The 24,053-nt window shown below is 48.2% G+C and overlaps 1 protein-coding gene across 1 annotated transcript in view; it reads left to right on the top strand.

Moving 5' to 3' along the window:
• KCNK12 (potassium two pore domain channel subfamily K member 12) overlaps positions 1 to 23,799 on the top strand; it is a 47,452-nt gene extending 23,653 nt beyond the window's left edge. Inside the window, exon 2 of the mRNA XM_019748652.2 lies at positions 22,754 to 23,799. Within this exon, the coding sequence (XP_019604211.1) occupies positions 22,754 to 23,655 (902 nt within the window). The 3' untranslated portion in view covers positions 23,656 to 23,799. The remainder of the gene's footprint in view (positions 1 to 22,753) is intronic.
• The last annotated feature ends 254 nt before the right edge of the window (positions 23,800 to 24,053 follow it).

The raw sequence follows: 24,053 nt of genomic DNA, 5'->3' as shown, positions 1-24,053 counted from the left end.
CCCCTGCCCTCCTACCATCAGTAGCAGACGTAGCTATGAGAACTGAAGCTGGGTAGACGATATTTCACTCGTAGGCAGAGAGATGGGAAACAGAGACTTACACATCCTGTTACAGACCTCCAGAATCACAGCAGTAGGGAAGAGCAGGAGGCCCTGACCCATCCCCCAGCCCTAGCTTGCTGGCCCAGCACCCAGGACCAGTCCATGGGCAGCTCCACTGCCTCGTGACCATCCTCATCCTCTCTCTGTTCTTTTTCCCAAAGAGCCCATAGAGCACATGCCTGGCAGAATACAGCCCATTGCTTTCTGGGGAGCCTGGCTGGCCACAGGGAGGCGCACCTAGGGGCCCAGCTGAGTTTCCAATGGGTTTCTGCTGTGAAAGTCCCAGACACCGTGTTGTCCAAGATCAGAGACCTGCAAGGGGCGGGTCAGCCACTTGGTGGTCACTGACCCCAGTTCCGATACCACCTCCCCCACTTTCTTGCCTTCTACATGCCTTTGAGAACCTCAGATTGTGCATCTGAAAACAGGATAATAGCACTCACTGCATAGATGGTTGGGAGGAAAGGTAAACTGTGTATGAAAATGACCTTTAAAACCATAAACCCCCGGGGGTGACTAGATAGCTCAGTTGGTTAGAGTATGGTGCTAATAACACCAAAGTTGCTGGTTCGATCCCCACGTGGGCCACTGTGAGGCAAGTAAGGAAAGTGACACAGTGTAGTGATCAGAGATTTAAAAAAAAAAAAAGAAAAAAAATCTGTGCTTATTGTGGTAGGGTTGTTGCTCTTTGTTGCAGTGGCGGTGGTGGTAATGGTGGTTGTGACAGGGTCTGCAATGTACTACCATGTGTCCCCAAAAATAAGACCTAGCCGTGTGTCCCCAAAAATAAGACCTAGCCAGGCAATCAGCTCTAATGCATCCTTTGGAGCAAAAATTAATATAAGACCCGGTCTTATTTTACTATAGTATAAGACTATGTCTATATAATATAATATATTAATATAATATAATATATTAATATAATATCATATTAATATAATATAATAAAATACTGGGTCTTATATTAATTTTTGCTCCAAAAGATGCATTAGAGCTGACTGTCCAGCTAGGTCTTATTTTCGGGGAAACAGGGTAATGCTCAGGCAGTGCTCTTTTTCAGTTATATTGATATACATGCTCAAGTAAATTAAAGTCCCCACATCAAATAATTCCTTTAAAAAGATCATATCCACATGTCCGTGTGTAGACTGACCCATGTATTTACCCACCCAGGAATATCAAGTGTTCTTACTAGCCCGCACTGAAAACCTGTAAACTTTTCTGTCTTTTCTGGCTGGTCACTGTGGCATGCACTGGCTTGCCTCACACTTGAATTCTTTGCAGGCAGCAGAAGCAGGGCCACCTTCACCTGGCTTTGGTACTCTCATCTCACACGCTATCCCTGCTGAGGACCTGTCCACTATTGGTTTCTCTGATAAAACAAGAATCTGTGCAGTGTGGCCAGGCTCCAGCTAAAACCTCTCTTAGGCCCCAGAAAGCTCAACCCAGCTATAAGACCCCAGAACAAGCCCAGGGTGGCTGGCACCCACTGCCAGGAGACCCTCCCACTGAGAGCTCCCAGGAAGGGGAGCAGGAGGGGAGGATGGGGGGCAGAGACACTTTACAGTTTATGAAGGTGTGACTCTAGATTACTGTAGTCCCCCCTTATCCGTGGACGCCTGAAATGGCAGATAGTCCCAAACCCTATATGCTGTGTTTTTTCCTGTACCTAATGCCTTTTCACTTAAAGAAAGCACTTTATGGCTACTCCTTGGCATATCTGAATTGACAGCATCACTACTCTTGCACTTTGGGGCCATTATTAAAATGCAAGCACTGTGCTACCACGACAGTCAATCTGATACTGGAGATGGCTGCTAAGCGATTAATGGACGGGTAGCGTATACAGCCTGGATATGCTGGACAAAGGGGTCATTCATGTCTCGGGCAGGGTGGAGACGGACGGTGTAGATCTCATCATGCTACTCAGAACGGTGTGCAATTTAAAACTTACTAATAGTTTATCTCTGGAATTTTCCATTTAATACCAGGGGTGCCAAAAAAATGTACACATATGACTCGTATTCATCTTTTGTTATCGGTATATATTGAGTATTACAATTTTAAAACAGTTTTTTCCTTTCTTAAAATGTGTATACATTTTTTTGGCACCCACTGTTTTTTCAGATGGAGGTTGATTGCAGATAACTGAAACAACTGAAAGTTAAGTCGTGAATGTGGGTGGACTACTGTAATTTTTAAAAACCAAAACTCCTTTCTTATTCTGTTTCTTGGGCACCTACTAAATACCCGGTATTGTGTTAGATCTGAGTGAGACTAGAACTGTGACTCATTTGCAAAGGCACCAGTCCTTGGGCTGTGCACATTCCGGAGAGCTTGTGAGAAGCAGTTATTCTCTGTGCAATCCCCCTGTGCTCCAGGAAGACCGGACTCCACCCCTGGAGTCCAAGCCCCATGTGGGGGTGAGGAGAGCTGGCATCAGAAAGAGGCTGAAGGGAGGTGGCACATGAGAACCACAGGGCCTGAGCATGGGCATGAGGCGGGAGGAACCCAGCAGGCCTGACAGAAGCAGCTGGTTCCTTGGCTACCCCCATCTCGCCTGGGAGGTTATTACTCTGGGTATAAACAGTCCCCTGCAGTTAGCAGGATAAATATAAACACAGCCTCCTGATCAGGGCTCAGAAACTAAGCTTTGCATCTGAGCTCCCTGCTGCCACGGCTGCAGTAAAACAGAATGAGCAAGGTGCAGCAATGCAGGGCTTCTGCAGCCGAGCAAACGGGCTGCATTAGACAGCTCAGGCCGCCATAACGAAGTGCCACAGTCTGGGTGGCGGCTTTTCTCACCGTTCTGGAGGCCGGAAGTCCAAGATCAAGGTGTCGGCAGGGTTGGTGTGTTTTGAGGCCTCTCTCCTTGACATGTAGGTGGCTGTTCTCTCTTGTGTCTTTACATGGACTTCTCTGTGTGTGTCTGTCTATGTCCTAATCTCTTCTTTTAAGAACACCACTCACATTTAGGGACTACTTGTATGACCTCATTTTACATTAATTACCTTTTTAAAGACCCTATAAACAAATACAGTCATATTCAGAGGTACTGGAAGGTTAGGGCTTCAGCATATGAATTTGTGGGAACAAGGGGTCATGAGACCATCCCCTGCCTTCAAACTGAAACACGTCAGAACCTCCCTGGGTCAAGGAGAGTCGGTATGCATTTTAAAGACCACCTTAGAGATAGAGATGCCATGTATTTGATGGGACTACTGTGACTTGAAGAATTCTGGAAATTGCTCTTGCTTATTATATATGACTAAAACCCAGCTTATTTCCACAAAGGATTAGAACAAATTTAAGTGATAAAACTTGAACTGTAAGCTCTGAGAGGGCAGGGCTGAGTCCTAGCACAGTGCTTGCACATAGCAGGTGTTTAACAAATGTTGTGGACAAGAGAAAGAAGACGAGGGAAGGGAGACGGAGGGATGGCAGAAGCTGAAAAATAATTGAAAGTGGGTGAGAAGTATACCAATTGCTGGGACACGGTCCTAAACAATTAATCACTACATTGGCTCGGAACTTCCATTGTGCAGGCAAACTAGGCACTCAGCATTCCAGAAAAGAGAGCAGGGGCCCAAGTGCCCCTGGGAAACCAACACTTCAGATCCTGAATTCAAGGAGAAATGAATTTCATGCATCTTTAAATAAGGGACATGGCAATGATATTTTTTCTTTGGTTTTGCAGAAGACAAAGAAGACACCTTTTCAAAAAGGTGATTCCACCATCCCTCCCTAAAGGCTGGAAGTGAAACATTAAACCATAGTGAAAGCATTTCCATGCAGAGCAAGGATAACATGGTCGATCGTTGCTGTTTTTTGGTGACCTGACTTAATGTAGAGATGACATTTAGAGTCCCTATAAGAGGGGATTTCCCAGGGTCTCCAGGGTTTCCAGTCCCCAGTGGGGGGACCCTGTGCTCCCCATTTTCCAGGCCAGACAATAAGCCTCTCAGTACAGTGAACATACCTCATGGCTGGCACCTAGTAGGTACTTCATGATGTTATAAAAGTGAGTGACCAGGTGAGTGTAGATGTGAGTGAGGGGCTATGATCTGAATGTTTGTGTCCCCTGTGCCAAAATTTATATGTTGAGACCCAACCCCGAAGGTGGTGGTACTAGGAGGTGGGGCCCTTGGGAGGTGATTAGGTCATGAGAGCAGAGCCCTCATGGGTGGGTTTAGAGCCCTTATAAAGAGGTCCCAGAGAGATCCTTCACCCCGTCCACCATGTGAGGTTACAGAGAAAAGACGTTGTCTGTGAACCAGGAAGCGAGCTCTCCCCAGACTCCAAATCTGCAGGTGACTTCACCTTAGATTTCATAGTCTCCAGAACAGTGAGAAATAATTTCTGTTGTGTACAAGCCACCGTGTATGGTATTCTCTTATAGCAGCCCGAACAGACTAAGACAGGGAATGAATGCCTTCAAAGCAAGATCTGACACTTGACATACTGCTAGGGAATTTTGAACCATCATTTCTATTTTCTCCACGACAGAGGTCTGCCCAGCGAGGCCTTCTCCTTTCTCTGTCCTCTGTGGGGTGAGTAGCCTTAATAATGAGCATATTTACTGAGTATTTATGCTGTCAAGCACTTTGCTGAGTACAGGCGCCGTCCCCTCTAAGCCTCACAGGCACTCTGTGAGGTAATACTGTCTCCGTTGGCTAGATAAGGACATGGAGTTGTGGCAAGTGCTCTGAATGAGTGGTGGGGACCAGATGCAACCCGAATCTCCGACTACAGGACCTGGGATTTTAACCACCATATTCTGATACTTGGGCAAGTTACTCAACCTCCCTCTCATAGTCCATTCGGGCTGCTGTGAAAAATCTACCGATAGGCTGAGTGGCTTAAACAACATTGATTCCTCACAGTTCTGGAGGAAGGTAGGTCCAAGATCAAGGTGCCAGCAGATTCGGTGTCTGGTGAGAGCCATCTTCCTGAGTTACACATGGCTGCCTTCTCACTGTGTCCACACACGGTGGAAAGAGAATGAGAGCGCTCTCCGGGTCCCTTTTGTAAGGTCTCTACCCTCATGGCCTAATAACCTCTCAAAGATCCCACCTCCTAGGGCCATCATCTTGGGGGTTAGGATTCCAACGTATCAATTTTGGAGGAACACAAACATACAGCCCGTGACACTCCCTGAGGTTAAGTGAAACACCTGTCTTGACCCTGAGCCTTGCCAGGTGTGGGTGTAAGCTTAGCCTTCCCCAGGAAGCTGCTCCAAAGGCAGTCTCCACTAGCTTGTCCATTTCTTCCCCTCTCAGCATCTTCTACAGCCCCCTGCAATCTGGCATCCGTGAGGCTGTGCCCCCTCCCTTCGTGCTTAGAGCCAGCTCCCTCCTAGTGGCCAAAGCCCAGGGGAACTGTTAGGTTTCTATCTTACTAGATCCTTCTAGAAGTTTCCTTGCCCCCTCATTCCTGCTTCTCAAACCACTTGCCTCCTCTGGCTTTGGTGACTTTGTTCTCTCCTGCTTTTGTGTCCTACCTTTGGCTTCCCTTCGTTAGTCCCTTTCTGCTACCAGCCTGCTGTGGGCCACCCCCACCTGCCTGATGCCACCGCCTCCCAACTGGACTGCTTGATCCTGACCCTGCAGGCTGTCCTCAACAGGGCAGCCGGAGAGACTGGCTTTTTAAAAAAATTATTATTATCACTGTCCTGTAAAATTTTAATAGATAAACATTGACTGAGATCATATACACCCTGTATACAAAACACAAACTGATATGCTCTCAAGTATTTCCTTTGTTACAACTGAAAGATGTCAGGCTTGAGAGATGAGATTGAGAGATAGGAGGCAACAAATTTTGGCGCAGACTCAAAGTCACATTACTTCCCATGGATTCAATTTGATCATCTATAGAATGGGGACAATGAGGACATTCTCTTTCCTGAGTTATAGTGATGAGCAAATGTGATACGATCTAAAAATTTGCCCTATACGCTGTCCAGAGCTATTTAAAATGTTAATCGTTGTTCTTATAATCTTAATTCCTTCTAGAATGGCATGAAATTCTGCTGATAGAGAAAACAAGACAGTTATCGGTTATATTCAATAGCTCCATTGTCACTTGAAATCTACTTGAATCATTTATTATATTTCTTCCTCTTTTTATAAAACCACTGGTTTATCTGTTTATCTCTAATTCTAAAAAAAAAATAAAAAATGAGAGCGATAAGTTTTTCTCATATTCTGGGCGTTTCTCTAACAAACTTTGCCCTGAGAGTGTCCATGAGAGAGCTGCTGACTAGTCTTTGTCCAGAATGTTATTTCTTTTTCCCTCTTCTCTTGTTCTCCAGCTGCTCTGCCTCAGGGCCTTTGCTCTGGCTGTCGCCTGGCCTGAAACACTCTTATCCCAGATGTCACCTCCTTCCAGTCCTTCATCAAATGGTACTTGCTTAGGAGGCCTGTCCTGACGTGCCCCACTTAATACCACAACCTGCTCCCTTGCATCCCACTGCAGACCCCAGCCATGCAGCCAACTCTGGCTTTTTCTTCTTTTCACAGCACTTACCACTTTCGAACATACCACATCATTATTTTATTTTTTTTTTAAAGATTTTATTGGGGAAGAAGAACAGGACTTTATTGGGGAACAGTGTGTCCTTCCAGGACTTTTTTTTTCCAAGTCAAGTTGTTGTCCTTTCAATCTTAGTTCAGCTTCAAGTTGTTGTCCTTTCAGTCTTAGTTGTGGAGGGCGCAGCTCAACTCCAGGTCCAGTTGCCGTTGCTAGTTGCAGGGGGTGAACCGGCAACCTTGTGGTTGAGAGGATGCGCTCCAACCAACTGAGCCATCCGGGAGCTCAGCGGCAGCTCAGCTCAAGGTGCTGTGTTCAATCTTAGTTGCAGGGGGCAGAGCCCACCATCCCTTGCAGGACTCGAGGAATTGAACTGGCAACCTTGTGGTTGAGAGCCCACTGGCCTATGTGGGAATCGAACTGGCAGCCTTCGGAGTTAGGAGCACGGAGCTCTAACCACCTGAGCCACCAGGCTGGCCCCACACCACATAATTTACTTGTGTATTATGTTTGTAGTTTGTTACCCATCTCCCATGCTGAAATGCCAGCCTCATGAGGCAGGGAACTCTATCTGTTTGAATCACTGATGTATCTCAAGGGCTTAGCACAGTGCCTGGCATATAGTAGGTCCTCAATAAATATTTATTGAGGGAATTAAAGCATCCTCACAGGCTCCTCTCTGCTGTTTAAATGCTGGAATTCCCCAGAGGCCCTTGTTCTCATATTGTACATGTTCCCTGAGCAGTCTTATCCATATGACCCCTGAATCCTCATCCCAACCCAGACCTCCTAAGCCCTTCCCCACCACCTCCACCTGCTTGGCTAAGCATCTTTATGACTCAGCCAGCAGCAACTCCTTTGGGAAGCCTTTCCAGGCCTCTTCCCTTGTTTCCTGGCATCCCACATCACACATGCTCTTATTTTCATAGGGTATCACGGTCATTCTTTTGAGAACAAGGACCTTATCTTATTCATTTTTATTTATAAATTTAAAAAAAATAACAATGCTTGTTGGAGGACAAGTTATGGTTTCAAAAGTAGTAACTACCCTGTTTGTACCACAGGAAATGTGAAATATTTATAAAAGCATATAGAAGAAAATTAAAATAAAAATCACCCCTATTTCCACATCCTAGAGGTGTGCTCCATCTATGGAATTAAATACATGTGTGTGCACACACATGCACAGATATAACCAAATAAACTGGAAGACTTGGAAGGAATTTCTTTACAAAACAAACAATGAATGGCATCCAATAAAATGCTGTGATGGAATGCTGAGTGAAGAACCATTTTGAGAAGACAAAAGCAGCCCCTGAGAGCAGGGAGCTAACCAGCCTGGTGCTTACAGCTAGGCTGGGGTGCTCTGATGTTGAACATAAGCCATTTCACAGGACAGCTACATCAGACACAGCCACTTTATGACCGCGATGGACTGAGATGAAAACAAGACCATTCACCCATAATCATCTCTGAACACACACCAAATAAGCACACCATCCAAACCACAAAAATGACCAAACACCTCTCTCTGATTAATATGAGCAACTGCTGCTTCTTCACCAATCACAGCTTTGGCCTTGCTCCGTTATTCCCATCTTCTGGCTAAGAATTATCGTGACACCCAACCCTAGAATTATCCCTGATCCCTGGCAGTGTCCAATCCAGAGCAAAGCCTTGCTTCCTTGAGCCTTCCCCAAAATCACTTAACCAAGCCCAAATCCAAAATAAGTTCCTTCTGCTACCCGCTGACTTAGATGCCCCACAGGTCCCCATGGTGCAGTCTCCCTTATTGCAATGAGTCGGTACACTCAATGCTGTTCAACTGTGGGTGTGTTCCTGGTGGCCTTGGGCTGCAGGGCATGGACAATACACATATCAGCATATGCCTTCGCCAGCCTCATGCCTGGCACGTAGCAGGCCTCAAGAACATGTTAGATGAATTAACTAAAACTAAGATGGAAACCATGTTTCTGTTACAGTACCAGCCTATGACCACTCGACAAACTGCCAGTTCTGTCAGGAATTTAGCACTTACATTATAGAGGGTGAGAGGATATGTAAGACATGGGTTGTGTCCTTATTGACAAGACAACACAGAAAAACTCAGAGGGTTAACGAGTGCTCTGGGACAGCAGTCACTAGTGCAGGGGCCATGAGCTGAAGGGCTGCCCGGTGATGAACGGGATGTGGATGGCTGAGATGGAGCAAGTGGTTGCAGACCTGGAAAGGAGTGGAACGGTGGGTGCAAAGACATGGAGGAAAGAACATCCCTGATAGCATTTGCTGGACACTCGGTTCTGTGCAAGGAGGGGTTCTGCATGTCTTGCTCACCTCATATCCCCACAGTGCCTGACACAGAGCAGGCTTTCAGTAAATACTTGACAAATGAATATGTGTGTGTGAATAAATCACAGAGGGAATCCGAGGGCCTGAAGAAGAAGGTCCAAAGAGAGGAGATGGTGCAAAAAATAGTGGGTCAGGGCCTTGAATGCTGCTCTAAGAAACGCTAGATCCTCCTGTCAGTGAAGAGCTCGGTGTGGTATGAGCAGGAGAGTAATCCCAGCAGAACTGTGCTTCGATAGGGCTGATCTGGGACAATGTGCAGAACGGAACTGTAGGAAAGAGAAACCAGTGAGTCTGCGTCCCAGGTCATCAGAGCCTCTCTGTGTGAATAGGGGCGGGACTAAAGCCAAGTGATGAGTGAAAGGAAGTGGGACTTGGAGTTGGCCAGAGCTGAGTGGGGATCCCAGTTGTGCCATTTTCTGTGACCTTGGACAAGGTGCTTGACACCACTGAGCCCCAGCCTCTCTCCTGTCGCTCGGAATCTGGTGCACTCATGCCACGGACCCAGAGCAGGTATTTTGGGCAACTCTCTGGCTTTGTACAATTGTTTCCATGTTTCAGAGGAAAATCACAGTTGCATTCTCTGAACCAGAGGTTGAATCGGACCTCAAGAAGTAGAATGGAAAGAGAGAGGTAGTTGGGGTTTGGAGCTGCATGCTGGTGATGTTATTTCACTCATTGCTTCTCTGAGCGTTGGTTTCCTCACCTGGATAATGACCATGACCCCGCCCCCCACCCTCCAGGAGTGGCTCTGGGAATAGGCCTGTGACAGCACCAGTAGAGTGCCGGGTGGGCAGGGCCAAAGGCAGGGATCAACCTCCCGTCCCTGTAGGCAGCTGAGAGCAGAATGTGCCCTGGGAACTGACTCCCACCTGGTGTGGAGGAGGGGTGCCCTCACCCCTTAGCCTCAGTGTAGGGGCCACAAGTCCAGGCCCCCCTGACCCAGCCAGGCCCTAACAGAGACCCTTCGGTTCACTGACCTATAGGGGAGGGGGCATGTCAGCGGGCCGGCAGGGCTGACATAGGGTTCTGCAGGGACCCTCTAGAGTACTTTTCTGGCTAGAGCTTTAAAGTGTGGGTTTATTTTCATCATGTCTTCTCTTTATCACTCCTCCGGTGCAGCCAACCAGGCCGCCTGCTGTGAGAAGAGGTGGGGGGAGGAGGCAAGTGCTGGGACAACTCCTTGGATAGATAGATCCAGAACCTGAGGAGTGGACCCCAGGCCTGACTGAGTGTCCAGAAGGCTTGGAATTTAACTTCTCAGGCACTCGGTCCCTTTCCCACGTCTCCCCTCAGCCTGGGCACGGAGGCCCTCCTCCCATTGGTTGGGGATGAGGGGTGCTTCTCCAGGTATATAAAAACTGAACTGACTGAGAAGAGTTGAAACTGTCCACGTGAGAGCAGGAGTCTTTGCTAAACAGGAACCACCATACATAGGTTTCCTTTTTAATACTCGGCTCCTCTATGATAAATGATTTGAGGTAAAATGTGATTCACTTGACCTTGTATTGACACTTCCAAGCAGAGGTGGATGGAACTATCTTCACCCCACAGCCAGGTCTGTCTGCCCTTCTGAGAGGCTGCATGTGCCCTACCACAGCCTTGTGGGGGGGACCCTGCGGTAGGGGAGCAAGGAACAGGGACAGGGCAGACATCGGGGCTTTCCTCATCTCACTGCCCCAACTCCAGGCTCTTGGCCAGGCCTCTGTCCCATCAGGGAGCGTCCCTGCCTTCCCTGGCCTTGGATTCCATTTTCTCCTACAATTCTGGGCTGAGGCTAGGGCTCTGCTCTTTTTGTGGGGGGCAGGAGGGGTGGTGATCTCATCCCTGAAAAGGATTAGTCATCAGAGAGACAGGGACAGATCTGGGGGGGATGGGGAGGGAGGCAGGATGGGCTCTATTTAAATGAGTCATCTTTCAGCGGCTCCACGGGGCCTGAGCTTGACAGCTGCTCCCCAGGAGAGGTTGTTAATCAGAAGCTACCCGGAGGCAGGAGTAGTTAACCAGCTTTTAATAACTCATTTTGCTGAATGATTTCTGGTGAGGAGAGAAAACCTTAATCCCACAGACAAGCCCAGAGTGGGGGGAGGTTCACGTCAGCCCCGCTGGTGAGGAAAGCAGTGCCACAGTTCAAAGCCGATTCTTGGTGTCACTTACCCATTGCTCATAATTTACCAAAACCTTCCTAACGTTAAAAATCACCGGCCTGCAGCCTATGGGGTTCAGTCTTCTTCTCCAAGCCCCCCTGCCCTTTCAGCCACCCCTACCTGCTCTCCTGCTCTCATCAAACATAGAAAATCAATCCAAAAAGGCCCCCACAGAACAAATCAAAAGCAAACAGCATCCAGTATGAGCCCAGCCCCAAACCTGGTATGGAGTGAAGGAAACCAAGCTCGCAGCCCTCAGGGAGCTGTCTGTCCATCTAGTTTGCGATATAGACAAATCCACAAATGCCAACAAATAGAGCAGCCCACAGTATTCACTTTTCCACAGCAGTCCCATTTTCCAGTATCCCCCACCCTGCGGCCACACTCAATTTTGGGATTGGAGAAGGTGGTGCCTCCCTCTAGCTGGACGCCCCACCCAGCTCAGAGCCCTGAGCCTGAAGCAAGCCCAGAAGGGATGTTGCCACTCACCTGGAACAACTGAGGAAACTGAGGCCCAAGGAGGTGGAAGCACAGCAAGTCAATGGTAGAATTCGTTCGGTCCTGGGGAGAGCTTTTCCTTGCTGCCAAAATTCCTAGTCAGCACTTGTTTATATCTCGCGTCAGGTGAAACAGCATGGCACTTCAGCTGTGATGCAAGGGCCACGCCTCGCCTGTGGTGTTTCCTAATTAAGCTTGCTGCGTTTTGAGTGCTTACCATGTCCTAGGCACTGTGGGAAGCATGTGGGAACCACCTCTTCATTTACTCCTCCCAGCAACCTTCCAAGTAGGCAGGCATCAGGCCATTTTTAGAAGGAGAGGTAACATTTCCACCTTGCCCCACTAGCAAGTGGAGGTGCTGTAGTCTAATGCCAGAGCCCCTGCTCCCATCTTCTGCTCTCAGCTCTCCAACAAAGGTGATGTTGGCCCTTCCCAAGCCACAAGAATGGAGACTTGCTGACTTTATCTTCTGCAGCTGGAGGCTTCCAGAGCTTGTCAGTTTCTAGAAAGCAAAGCCTGCTAGGCTCAGGTACTGGAGAAGCTCCTAGAGGTGCCAGGTAATGCTCTCACTCCCACAAATCTCCTGTAAGTTCAGCCCCAGGATGAGGTGGAGAGGAAGTTCTCCCAGCCTTGTTCTTCCACAGGTTCACCCACTCCGTTGGCAGAAGGTACTGCATACTGTCTGTGGGCCAGACACTGAGCTGCACCTGGAAACTGGCCATGGTGAACCCCTCACACGGCTGGTCCTGTGCACTCCCAGTGGGGCACGCCTTTCTCAAACCATGCCTCTACTTCCTCCCTCTCAAAATCCCACCTACCCTTCTAGCCTGAGCACAAATTTCTCTTCCTCTGTAAGTCTTTCCCAGTCACTCCGCCAGGAGGACCTCAGCTGATTCTGACCTAAGTTGGTCTGCGTGTGCCTGGTCCTTGGGGATGGTTTTAAGGTTCCCAAGTGATTCTATTGTGTAGCCAAATTGAAAAACTGCTCCTTGAGCCAGAAACAACTTACTTCTTCTGAACTCTTGTGTATTTGACTTTCTCCCTCATCATATCACAAGCTACTGCCTCTACTATCAAATCTGGGCTCTGCCACTTGCTTGTTCTGGGACCTGGGCAAGTTATTTAACTACAGTGTCTTTATTCAATGTCAGTCTGTTTATTAATCTTACAATTGGGGATGATAATAATTCCCATTGTCATTCATTAAATGTAAAACACCGTCAATTATAAATGCACCATTATTGCATGCCATTAAGAATTCAAAATATTATCAAATAAACTATGCCAGGTCATTGATTGTAAGATGCATCCTGATTTCAGGGATGTTAAAATTCAAGGAAAATGCTGTGACTTAAATGAATGAAACCCAGTGCCTCATGGAGTTGTTGTGAAGATGAAATGCATTGATATACATGAAGTCTTGGCACAGTTCCTGGAAATAGTGAGGGCTCAACATGTCAGCTATTATTACCCCCTCCGAGGTTTCATTCCTCACTGATAGCCTTAATGACTTTGCCCAGCCATTCGTTCAGACCCACCCCTCCCAAAAGGTTTGGGGCTTCTCCAGGCTGGTTGGTTGTCCTCCCCAGGGAGTGACTTAGATAAGGATGAAATGGGCAACCCTGGGGTTCCAGGGCTGAGGCTCATGTCCCAGGGATGTCTCTCTGGCCCAGTGCTCTCTCAGGTCCCTCCCTCCTCCATGGAGTGTGGCCAGGAGCTTCCTCTTTCTCCCCGAGGAGCGAGGAGCAAGGAGCATCAGTGTCATGGCTCTAGCCACAGAGCAGCCTGATGGCAGCCCCACCCTCCCCCACACAGCCCACCCCACATCTCTCTCTGGCCCTGTTGGGAGGGGCACTGGAAGGCTTGGCTGCTGGCCTGGCTTTGGGCAAGGCCCAGCCTGGTGTGAGCTTCAGACTTCTTGATTACCATGTTTTCCCGAAAATAAGCCCCAGTGAAGATCATCAGCCAGACGGACGCATTTAGTACGTGAGGACGATGTTCCAGAAGATGACATGACTGTATTTGAATAAATGTAGATTGTTGTACATGAAAAAATAAGACATCCCCTGAAAATACGCCCTAATGCATCTTATGGAACAAAAATTAATATAAGACCCGGTCTTGTTTCCGGGGAAATACCATATAAGACCTGGTCTTATTTTCTGGGAAACACGGTATTAAAGCGAGGCTGCTAATCCCTCCTCCAGCCAGTCACGAAGGATCAGGTGATATGGGGATGTTGGGAAAGGCTTCTCAGAGGAGTGTGCCTAGCAGACAAGTGGGCCCATGGGTAGGATTGCCAGATTTAGCAAATAAAAACACAGCACTCCCAGTTAAATTTGAATTTCAGACAAACAATCATTTTTTAGTATAAGTTTGTCGCAAACATTACATGAGACATACACTAAAAATGATTCATTATCTGAAATTCATATTTAACTGGGTGACCTGTATTTTTATCTGGCAACCCTAATGCGTCCTTTCCCATCCCCTGCCCACAGACCCCACACCTCAGCTTTCCCACTCTCTCTGATATTTAACTTTCAGCCTTTAGAAGTTCTTAAAATGTTTACTCCCAGTCATTCAGTCAGCAAATAACCATCAGTGCCTAATTTATACAAGATTTCTTCATTCACTGTAGAGAGTAGAAAGATTCATAAACCTTTATTAAGGGCTTATGAATGTGTGAGGTACTGTTCTAAGTGTTTTACATATATTAACTCAATTTATTACAAAAAAAATATTGAGGTAGGTATATTATTATTTCCATTTTACAGAGGAGGAAATTGAGGCATAGACAGATTCATTAATTTGCTCAAAGACATACAGCTAGGGAGTGGTGGAGCTAAAATTCAAACCTGGGCAGCCTAATTCAAGACAGCCAATATGATGTGGCCCTTACTAGCACAGGGTTTCCAATATCATGGTGAAGACAGGCCCCAGCATGTAATTAATACTAAGTCATCTGTGCTTGCTACTCAAAATAAAGTTCACTGACCAGCTGCAGTGGCATCGCCTGGGACCATGTTAGAAATGCAGAATCGTGAGCCTCACCCCAAAAGTTAACAAGATCCCCAGGTAGGTTCTAGGCATCCTAGTCTGAGAATCACTACTCCAAACAAGCAAAGTGAGAGTCTAGGAGTATCCATTCACTCAACAAGCTTGGCCAAAGCACATTCCACATCCCAGGCACTGTTCTAGGCATTGCAGTGTCACGGTGACTTTTCTAAAATGTGGGAAATCCTCGTGTATGTTGTTAAGTGTCTCATCCTTAATTCTTCATGAGGGTAGAGTGCAACATTTCCCAAAGATTACTCTTGGAAACACTCAAGTCACATGAGGTAAGTGTTAGCATAGCCCCCTTGGATTCATAAGTCACAACACAGTAAACGCCCTGAAAAGTCCTGCAGTAAATAAACTTGTTTCACTTTGTTTAACCCATTTTTAAAAAAAATCATGGGAATTCTCCCCACCTCCCCATTAAGTCTATTATCTCTTCATGAGGAACACACTTTGGCAGAGTGTATGACAATTCACAGAAAGGGTTCACATTGGGAGGTTTACATTTTGCAAACGAAGAAATCAAGGCTCAGAGGACTCAGTGATAGGGGCTTGCTTCCATCACTTGGCTGATGAAGGCCACAGTAGAAGTCAAACCTTGGAGTTCAAGTCTGTGCTATTTCCTTGACACTGGGCTGCTTAACCAGGCCATTAACCATTGGCACCAGTTGGAGTGTGTTTGGTTGCATGTCACAGAAAGCTTAAGCAGGAAAAGGGATTTATGGGTTCATGCAACTAGAAGTTCAGAGGTAGGTTGGGCAGCATGGCTAGTTTGATTTGACAGCTCATAAGGGTCATTGAGGCCTCATTTCTTTCAGCCTCCTATACGTAGTATCAGCTTCATCCTAAGGCTGGCTTCTCCTCATGACCACAGATGGCTGCCAACCACCCCTGCTGCTATCTCCTGCTCAGTCCGTAAGGCAGCTCTCCTTTAAAGTGAGAAGTTTTTAACCCGGAAAGTATCAGAGAAGTTCTTCTCTCATCTGATTGGCCTGAATGGAGTCACATGCCCATTCCTGAGCCAATCTCTGTAGCCACAGAAATGCCCTGCATTGATTGGCTTAGGCCTACCCATCCTCGAGCCAATCATGGTAAGGGACTGGATAATCCTGATAGGCCTAGACTAATGGGAGCCGCCCTTGGAATTGAGTCAATTCTCTAAGAGGACAGGCTGCTATAAGATTAATGGTGGGGGTGATGGTTATTAAAGAGACAGGTACAATGTCCACCACAAGGATTTTAGGTCACTTGAAATATAAATCAACATAGCATCGTGATGTACACTTTAAATATCTTACAATTTCACGTCAGCTATACCTCAATGAAACTGAAATTTAAAAAAAGAAATGCGAATCAAAATATTTGAAATTGGGTAGATTCCAACCAGCAAGGTCATCAGGGATAACTTATAACATTGTTTCTTAAAAGAAGGGCTTTAGCCCATTTGCATCAGAATCATCAGGGGACATTTGTTAAAATGCAGATTCCTGGGCCCCTCCCCTGGCCCACTAAATAAACCTCTGGAATGGGGCCTACCTTGGAACCTGCACGTCATTCATACATCCCAGTTGCTTGGAACAGCTCTGGTTACACATGCTGTCCTTGGGTAATTCTTAGTAATGCCCTTTTACTCACAAAAGTATCCTGGATTGGACGCTCAGTTATATTTCTCCTCCTCAGAGTTGACACTGACACTGCAGAGCCAACAGGAAAAGGCCCCCAGTGTGATGGGCCAAAACTTCCCGTCTAGCACAGTGGGAAGGGCTTCAGGGTCTGCCTCGCCAGTTACTAACTATAACCTCGGGCAAGTACCGTACCTACCTTGGCCCATGTCCTGGCCTGCATTGTTGGGGTTGATGAGGCCTCCCTCACAGGGTGGCTGGAGGGATTGGATGTGTCCCCTGGATATGGCTCCAGTGGAGCCACCTGATAGAGAGCAGTGCTGGGCTCCCCATCTCCCTTTCAGGCTCTTTGAACTGAATTCCGGAGGCCCTGTCACTTGGGCCCTATTTGCGAAGGCAGCACCAGGCAGGCTGTGGGAACGAGCTTCACAGCTTTTGTCAAAGTGGCATAATAAAGCCCCCAAGTGTCTGCTCTTTGCAAACTGGGATGACAGATCAATTGTGGCATAAACAAAATAGCAGGCTTGGTGTGAACCCGGGGACAGATTACGCCTCTGCAGGATGTGACTGGGGAAGGAGGGGATTCTCAGGCTGTCTGGGTTTGCCTTTTCTCTGCCTGAAGCTTCAAGGCCCCTCTCCAGAGCCAGCCTGGACGCCTGCAGATTGCCAGAGCTTTGGGGATGGCTGCTCCACTCTGGGGAGCATCTAGCTAGGCAGCAGCCCAGGCAGGGACCCCACTGCCCTCAGCAAGAAGCCTGACCCCAGGACCTCAGCACCCCACCCCCTCCAGAGCTCTGAATCTGTTGATGGGGACGGAGGGTAGACTGTGCCCTCTCCACTTAGTCTCTAGAGCTGAGCTGACAGTGTGGTCTGTAGGGAAGCAAAAGGACGTGAAGCAGGCACAGGAGTCCGACCTCAGGAATTGGGGCAGTGAGACGGACACTGGCATTGGGTGACTTCTGTGTTGTCAGAGAACCTCGTGACCTGCCTGGCCACTCATTCTGGGCAGACAGTGCCACAGCCCGTCAAGCATTTGGCATTATTTTGGGCCTGTGGTCATGGAGGAGACCCGAGGCCAAGTTCTGGCCCAGCCTCCATGTGGGGGAAGCAGGGAAAAGCTGTGCCCTGGCCCAGGGGTGAGGTGCTGACAAAAGAGGGGTGAGGGTCTGTACAAAATCTCCAAGGCAGTCCAGAGACTCTATGAAGGCAGGAACTACATCTGCCTAGTTTTCTACCATATCCCTGAGCCTAGCGAGAGGCTTGCCAAGTAGGTCCTCAGTTAATGTTTGCTGAGGAATGAGTGGGTGCATGTTGGTCTCCCAGCTGCGTATCTGGTGGTGCTGCCATACAGCGGCCCTAGCATAAGGCCATGCCCTGTGGGAAAGGAGAACGGTGGGTGGAAAAACAGGTCTCAGGTCTAGTGCTGTCATTCAGGGATATCCAGGAGGACAGATCCTCAGTAAGAAACCAGACTTCAAAGGGCTCCCTGAGGCGGAAGCCAGGAGTCTAGACATGGCGGAGTTTGAAGGAATCTGACGATGCTCCCGGAGATGGAGGAGATGACCTTTGACTCAGAGGGGGTAGGTCAGGCAGAAGCAGTCCTGTGGGGACTCCAAGGGGCAGAAGAGTACCCTGCCTGTGAGCAACCAGCCTGACTGTTAGCCAAAAGCAGTGGTGCCCTCTGCGTCGCATTCCTCCTGTTGTCCCCAAGCCCTGGGTCAAGTCTCGTTTGAATAGTCCCACCTGTCTTAGCGTGATGCATCCCCCTTCGTGGAAACATCCAGGAAGGAGCAGTGGCCCCTCTGCCCAGCAACAATCACTGGGAAGATAGCCACAAGAGGACAGAGGACTCTTGGGGACAGAAGTTGTGACTGAGGCTCAGCTACCCTCCCTACATGAAAGTGCTCTCCTGGCTGCCAGCCCTGAAGAACTGCAATTTGGTTTTCTCAGAGGAATGGAGGCCCTGCGGTACTGTCAGAAGACAGTCTGGGGTGGTGGAAAGAACGTGAATGTTAGACATCAGCCCCAACATTTCTGGGCTGTGGGCCTTGACAACTAAGTAACCCCTTGACCTGTGGTTTCCTGTTGACTGGGGGTGTGCTTCCCTCACAGGTTGTTGTGGAGAAAGGTGAGATGGTACCTGGGAGCCGACACTGCTGGGTGGTAGGTAGGCCTTCGCCATAGCCAGAGCGAATCTAGGTGGAACCAGTTTATTAAATGGGCCAACATAGGAAGTGGCTTTATCTATTGTCTTAAAAACCTCCCGCTTTGGATCTCTTAACAACGTCTTGGGTAGAAGCTAGACTTTTCCAAATAGTGTTTTTATAAAAGTACTGGCAGTTTTAAAATCAAGACTCTTTCTCAAATGTTCAATCTAAATCAAATCTTTGAATTCACTTCTAATCAAAGCTCAACCTCTCCCGCCAGCTCTGGCCTGACCCATGGCTGAGGGACCTGCAGGGACCTGCAGTGCTGGAGGGGTAATCTGTTTGCTCTTGGCCTTATGTCACTGGTGCCATTATCATCATTTCTTGGCTTTTGCTGGTGGTACAGCAATGCCCACTGTTAGGATAGACATGTCCTTTCATGGGGCCCATGTATGAGTCTTTGAAGACCCCCCCCCGCCCCCAAGGACCACTGCCCTGCACCATTCCCTTGTGGGTGGCGTCCTCTCCAGTGTACTTCCTGTGACTATCTTGCATTCTGTCCCCAGCCCTTTGCCCATCAGCCTCTCACTGCTAGGGCCTCTGGATCCAGCAGGCAGCCCTCTGGAGCAGAATCTCTTCAGATCTGGCTGCCTTCCGCTATGTCCACTTGGCCCATGTAACTCTCACACGTCCGTGATGCAACGAGTCCTAAAAGTACAGCTGCTCCCACTGCTGCCCTCTTCCTGCCTCTGTGGGCTGCTCCAGTCAGCCTCCCACTCCAACTCTCCAGCACAGGAGCCACCCCTGGCTCTCCCAGAATGCTCACCATGCTCCACTCCAGTGCCCCTGGGTGGGTTTGAGAATGTCTGCAGCTCAGGGAGCATCCATTGGGAGGGGAGCTGTCATCTCTCCTCTTGCTGCAGCCTGAGGTTCTCTTGACCACATTCCATCACTTGGCCTCAGTATAGGAGAAGGATGCCACAGCACCCCCCACAACAATAACTCTCCTACTCCATGACCATCTCGCATTATCCCTGGATAATTTCTATCCTTTCAGTACAGCCTGGAGGTGGGTGGTGGGGGTTGCTAGTTACCAGACCCATTTTGCTGTTTTAGTAATTCAATGTGGAGATATCTAGAACTTCTCATTATAATGGGGGTTAGCGTACCACATGTTACTCTTAGCTTTGAGCTGAAAATCCTAAATAATAGGAAAATCCCAGTCAGCATTCTGTTAGTTAGGCAAAGTATTAATTTTCCAGGCTCAGGATTGTCCATTTTGGGGGGAATTTAGCCAAGTGATCCCTCTACCAGAGGCGCTGTTTACCCTACGTGAGTAGAGCAGTGCTGTACATAATGGTCTAAGCACCAGGCTAGAAGCCTGGACACATGTATGGCACCTGTCTCCCAAAAACTATAGGTCATGTCCCCTATGCCCCTGCTCCCTCACCTATATAATGAGGGGTAGATCAGAATTAAGGTCTCTTTTACAGTTAGAACAGTCTAGGAATTTTAAAAAGTTTTCCTTATCATGCGATTACCCCCTCAAAAAACCCTCATCAAACACAGAGTTGCACAAATTACTATGCAAATAACATCCATGTAACCACCACCCAGGTCAACACACCATTTCCAGCATCCAGAGGCCCCCTGTATCCCTTACCAGTCACTGCCCCCTGCCACCCCTAGAGGAAACCCCAATTCTGACTTCTATTAAAAAAATCTTCCTTGATTTTTCTTAATAATTTTACCAACCAAGTGTGCATCCCTAAAAAAATTACCATGGTTTGGTTTTGCCTGGTTTTTAATTTTATATAAATGGGATCCAGAGTGTATTCTTTTGTGTCCAGCTTCTTTTGTTTAACATTCTTTTTACGGGATTTATCCATGTTCTTGCAACTAGCTATGGTTCATGCTTTTTCGTTGCTGTATAGTATTCCCTTTTATGAACAGACCATGAGTAAGTTATGTTGCTGGACATTTGGGTTATTGATCTAGGACTTTTTATAAATGCACATACACACACACATACACACACACACACACACACACACACACACAAATACAAACACTCGCACTCCCCATAGAGCCATATACATATGTTTGTTCCAAGACCCCCAGTGGATGCCTGAAATGCAGATAGTATCAAACCCTATATATACTGTTTCTTTCTTATACTTATTACATACCTATGATAAAGTTTAATTTATAAATTAGGCACAATAGAGATTAATGATAACTAATAAAATGGAACAGTTAGAATACACTTAATAAGTTATGTAAATATGGCACTGTTACATAAAATAAGGTGACTTGAACACAAGAACTGCGATACCAGGACCATCAACCTGATAACCAAGACGGCTGCTAAGTGACTAAGAAGCAGGTAGCAGGTATACAGTGTGGATACACTGGACAAACGGATGCTTCATGGCCCACGCGGGAAGGCACGAGATTTCATCGCGCTACTCAGAACGGCACACAATTTAAAACTTACGAATTTTTTTATTTCTGGAATTTTCCATTTAATATCTTTAGATCATGGTTGACCATGGGTAACTGAAACTGCGGAAAGTGAACCCACAGATAAGGGAGAAATACTATAGATTTGGAGCTGATTTTTTTTTTTAAACAAACTCAAGAATTTGAATTTGGCTTTAAGTGTAGCAAAATCCCTCTATCAAATTCCTGGTTACACTGCTAGTTTGGTTTTTCACTCTCTTGTGGACAAATTCTGAATGTAGGGATATATTCCATCTTCCTCAACATGGGTGTCGTCATAATGTTTCCTCCTAACTTGAATCATTAGGCATAAGATCAAGACCTTGGTCAAGCAAGTGGGCATTTCCTCCAGGGAATCTAGAGAATGACCGTGTTTCCCCGAAAATAAGACCTAGCCAGACAATCAGCTCTAACGCATCTTTTGGAGCAAAAATTAATGGAAGACCCGGTATTATTTTACTATAAGACCAGATCTATAATATAATATAATATAATATAATGTAATGTAATGTAATGTAATGTAATGTAATATTATATTCTATTATGTAATATAATAATGTAATACCAGGTCTTATATTAATTTTTGCTTCAAAAGAAGCATTAGAGCTGATTGTCCGGCTAGGTCTTATTTTCAGGGAAACGGGATTAGCACACAGGTTTAAGGAATTACTCTGAAAAAATATTTTCTCTGACCCTTTTAAGGAGATAGTAAGCCAAAGGAGACAAAACTCTACTCCCCCACTTCCCAGGGCTGGCCAGAGGCAGCCTTCTTGACATTGGTTATGAATTAAACTGGGATGCCCCTGACCTTTCGCTGCAGAGGTGTTGAAAGCTGCTCAGACAGGTGATCCATTTTCAGTTCCGACTGGAAACAGAAGGGAATCTTCCTACCAAGATGTTAAACCCCCTCCCATAACCAGAGTCAGGCAACCATGGGTCCAACAAAGAGACTAAAGCCGGCAGCAGGTTGAGCTCACAGTTTGGAGGGACTGAGCACACTAGTGGGAAGCCAAGCATTATGCAAAAGTCAATTAATAAAGAATCTCCCTTAAAGACTGTGCACTGAGCAACTGGGTAAGTTAAGACTTATTTTTAAGAATTCAAAGCAATAAGCAGCTGCCCAAGCACAGAGCCGACCTCCCAGGACAAAAGCGACCCCATCACATGCAGCACAGGACCCCACTGGGCCAAAGCCTTTCCCTGGGCCACAAGTGCGAGCAAGGGTGACGGCGGTCTTTGGGTAAGAAGGAGGGACACCCAGTGGCCCAGCCACATTCACTCGGAAGGTTGTGGACTCATTCTCAAACAACCCTTTTGTCAGTTTCATAAACCCCTTTTCAGAGACCATCAAATAGAGCTACCTGGACTGAACATACTCTCCCTGGTCCTCAGAAATTCCATATGATGAAGACTTTATGGAATTTTACCCTAACAAGGCCCAGATATGCCAATGGTTACCTTACAGAACTGACTGAGGGGTGGGAGAGCAGGTGACACTTGCTTTGTAGGTACTGCAGCGGTTTCTGTTTTGTGGACCCTGATGGATCCTTCCTAGTGACTATTTTGCCCCACCCATTTTGATTTATAGATCCCCACAGGAGGGGCCATGAGTTCCCCATCGGTTTACCAGTTGCCAAGATCAGAAACAATGTCAAATGCCACCAGGGAGAGAAATGTCTAGGTACTGTTGCCCCTACACTTGAGTGATGCCACTCAAGATAGGAGCCGTGTCATCGCCTGCATACGCACAGCGACCGGCCCAGAAGGGACCTCGCTGACCCTTGCCCTGTCTCCACAGGTTTTGGAATGACCACCCCCGCCACTGTGGGCGGGAAGGCCTTCCTCATCGCCTACGGGCTGTTCGGCTGCGCGGGGACCATCCTGTTCTTCAACCTCTTCCTGGAGCGCATCATCTCGCTGCTGGCTTTCATCATGCGCACGTGCCGGGAGCGCCAGCTGCGCCGCAGTGGCCTGCTGCCCGCCACCTTCCGCCGCGGCTCCGCGCTCTCCGAGGCCGACTGCCTGGCGGGCTGGAAGCCCTCGGTGTACCACGTGCTGCTGATCCTGGGCCTGTTCGCCGTGTTGCTCTCGTGCTGCGCCTCGGCCATGTACACCAGCGTGGAGGGCTGGGACTACGTGGACTCGCTCTACTTCTGCTTTGTCACCTTCAGCACCATCGGCTTTGGGGACCTGGTGAGCAGCCAGCACGCCGCCTACCGGAACCAGGGGCTCTACCGCCTGGGCAACTTCCTCTTCATCCTGCTCGGCGTGTGCTGCATCTACTCCCTCTTCAATGTCATCTCCATCCTCATCAAGCAGGTGCTCAACTGGATGCTGCGCAAGCTGAGCTGCCGCTGCTGCGCGCGCTGCTGCCCCGCGCCCGGCGCGCCCCTGGCGCGGCGCAACGCCATCACTCCGGGCTCCCGGCTGCGTCGCCGCCTGGCCACGCTCGGCGCTGACCCCACAGCTGGCGACAGCGACGCCGAGGGCCGCCGCCTGTCGGGCGAGCTCATCTCCATGCGCGACCTCACGGCCTCCAACAAGGTGTCGCTGGCACTGCTGCAAAAGCAGCTGTCCGAGACGGCCAATGGCTACCCGCGCAGCGTGTGCATCAACACGCGCCAGAACGGCTTCTCGGGCGGCGTGGGCGCGCTGGGCATTATGAACAACCGCCTGGCCGAGACCAGCGCCTCCAGGTAGACCACCCGCCCACCTGCCCGCCCCGCCGCGCCAGGGACCCTCGCCAGGCTGGCGTGCCACCGGGCGTGGCTCGCTTTCTTTCTCTCAGACGCTGGCGCTTTCTTAAACTTTATCCAATAAAATGAAACCAAAAAAAATAACTTTTTTTTTAAAAAGAAATACTATTTGGCCAGGCCTGATGTTATCAAGAACAGGTTTAGGGGGAGCCTGTTTTCCTTGTGGGTCCCCTCTTGGAGAACCGTGACCCCCGGCAGAATCTCCAGGGAGAGAAAAAGTGGCACCCCAGACCCTCACCCGGTGCATACTGCAGGGAGAAGAGTGCCAGCCCTGGGTTTTGCAGACTGGCATTAAACCCGGCCCCCATGCACATAAGCAGCCGGCAACCCCAAAACATATGG

This window comes from Rhinolophus sinicus, linkage group LG05 (genome assembly GCF_036562045.2).
Source record: "Rhinolophus sinicus isolate RSC01 linkage group LG05, ASM3656204v1, whole genome shotgun sequence".
Classification (NCBI taxonomy): domain Eukaryota; kingdom Metazoa; phylum Chordata; class Mammalia; order Chiroptera; family Rhinolophidae; genus Rhinolophus; species Rhinolophus sinicus.
The sequence above is the reverse complement of the archived record's forward strand: the minus strand, read 5'-3'. Positions and strand labels throughout refer to the sequence as shown.